This window comes from Rattus norvegicus, chromosome 13 (genome assembly GCF_036323735.1).
Source record: "Rattus norvegicus strain BN/NHsdMcwi chromosome 13, GRCr8, whole genome shotgun sequence".
Taxonomy (NCBI): Eukaryota; Metazoa; Chordata; class Mammalia; order Rodentia; family Muridae; genus Rattus; species Rattus norvegicus.
The window spans coordinates 88680472-88682046 of NC_086031.1; the positions used below are offsets into that span (position 1 = coordinate 88680472).

At 42.0% G+C, this 1575-nt stretch overlaps 1 protein-coding gene across 1 annotated transcript; it reads right to left on the reverse strand.

Annotated features, from left to right (window-relative positions):
• Positions 1 to 259: 259 nt before the first annotated feature.
• Or6k6 (olfactory receptor family 6 subfamily K member 6) lies at positions 260 to 1183 on the reverse strand. Its single transcript, NM_001000084.1, has one exon. It carries the CDS (start codon positions 1181 to 1183, stop codon positions 260 to 262), a length of 924 nt encoding a protein of 307 aa, NP_001000084.1.
• Positions 1184 to 1575: the final 392 nt, after the last annotated feature.

The window sequence follows — 1575 nt, forward strand, 5'->3', positions numbered from 1 at the left end:
AATGAAACTAGTATGATATGAGACATATGTCAATTTGTGCTTAAAGCAGGAGAATTCACATGTACTGCTTCACCTGTCAAGAGTCTGATACTTGTTATGTAAACAAGTGGTCACCAGTGACCTAGAGTCACAGTTCATCATTCCTGTTAACAGCAGAAGAAAAAACATCTGTGGCAATAGAAAAAGAATCATCAGGACACAAAGAAACAACAGTGAGACTCCGAACTTCAAGGAGGGCTTTACTATCAAGAATTGAGATCTATTTCTGAGCCCGAGCATCTCGCTTCCGATGAAAAAGCCTCCCAATTGCATCTTTCATTTCCTTGTTTCTTAGACTGTAAATAATGGGATTGAGAAATGGAGCAAGGATAACGAAAGTGACAGCAATTACTGTGTCCCAGAAGACTGAATAGGTGGCCGAGAATCTCAAATACATGACAGCCACACTGCCAAAAAACAGCAAGAAAACAGCAAGGTGGGCTGCACAAGTGGAGAAAGCCTTGTGCCTCCCTTCTGCTGAGGGCATCCCTAAAATTACCATGATGATCCGGATATATGACAAGGCAATCACAAGGAAGGAGGCCAGGATCTCTACTGCATGGATAGCGTCCACAATAACCACCAACGATGTATCCGTACAGGCCAACCTGAGCACAGGGGTAAAATCACAGAAGATCTGATGGATCTTGTTGGAGCCACAGAAAGGCAAGGTTGCAATCCATGCAATCTCAGGGAGTACCAGAAGGAAGCCACAGAAGCAGGAGCCAGCTGTCAGTTGGATACAAAGTTTGGAAGTCATGATGGTTGGGTAACGGAGAGGATAGCAGATAGCTATGTACCTGTCAATGGACATCGCTGTCAGGACACAGCCTTCTGTGATACCCAGTGAGTGGAAAAAGTACATCTGCATGAGGCAGCCACCTAAGGAGATGGTCTTCTTCTCACTGACTAGACTGGAGAGCATCTTGGGAATGGTAGTTGTGGTATACCAGATCTCCAGGAACGACAGCACGCTGATGAAGAAATACATGGGTGTGTGCAGAGCCAAGTCCAGCTGGACAGCAACAAAGATCACTAGGTTCCCTGAGATGATGAATGCATAGACAAGAATTAATAGAATAAAAAATAACAGGCCACCTTCATGCAGAGGTGGGAACACAGAGAAGAGGAACTCAATTACCATGGTTTGGTTCTGGCTGGCAACCAATTGGGTCATCTATGAAGGTAAAAAAAAGACATGAGGGATTTCCTGGAAAATCAATGTTGTTTACACACAGATTCCTTTCTACATTCAATTACTTATATTGAAAACTGGATCCTAAAGAAGCCAGTTAAAAACTATTTCCAAACTATAATTCCATGCCAGAACAGTTGAAATATTTATAGCACAATCTAATTTCTGAGTGACCTTCTCTCACTGTCAGATTTATGAAAAGAAAAAGAAATGACTCAGAAGTTTAGTATCAGAATATATTTTCTGGAAATTCAGCCATTTTCAGAGTTACCCATAACCCCTGTGTGATTGGTCTCAAACCTTTCAGTTTGAATTTTAAATGTTTCCTTTTCCTGTTCTTC

Excerpts from the sequence above, each read along its gene's own strand:
- Or6k6 (NM_001000084.1), bottom strand. The coding sequence starts at position 1,183 with ATGGTAATTGAGTTCCTCTTCTCTGTGTTCCCACCTCTGCATGAAGGT.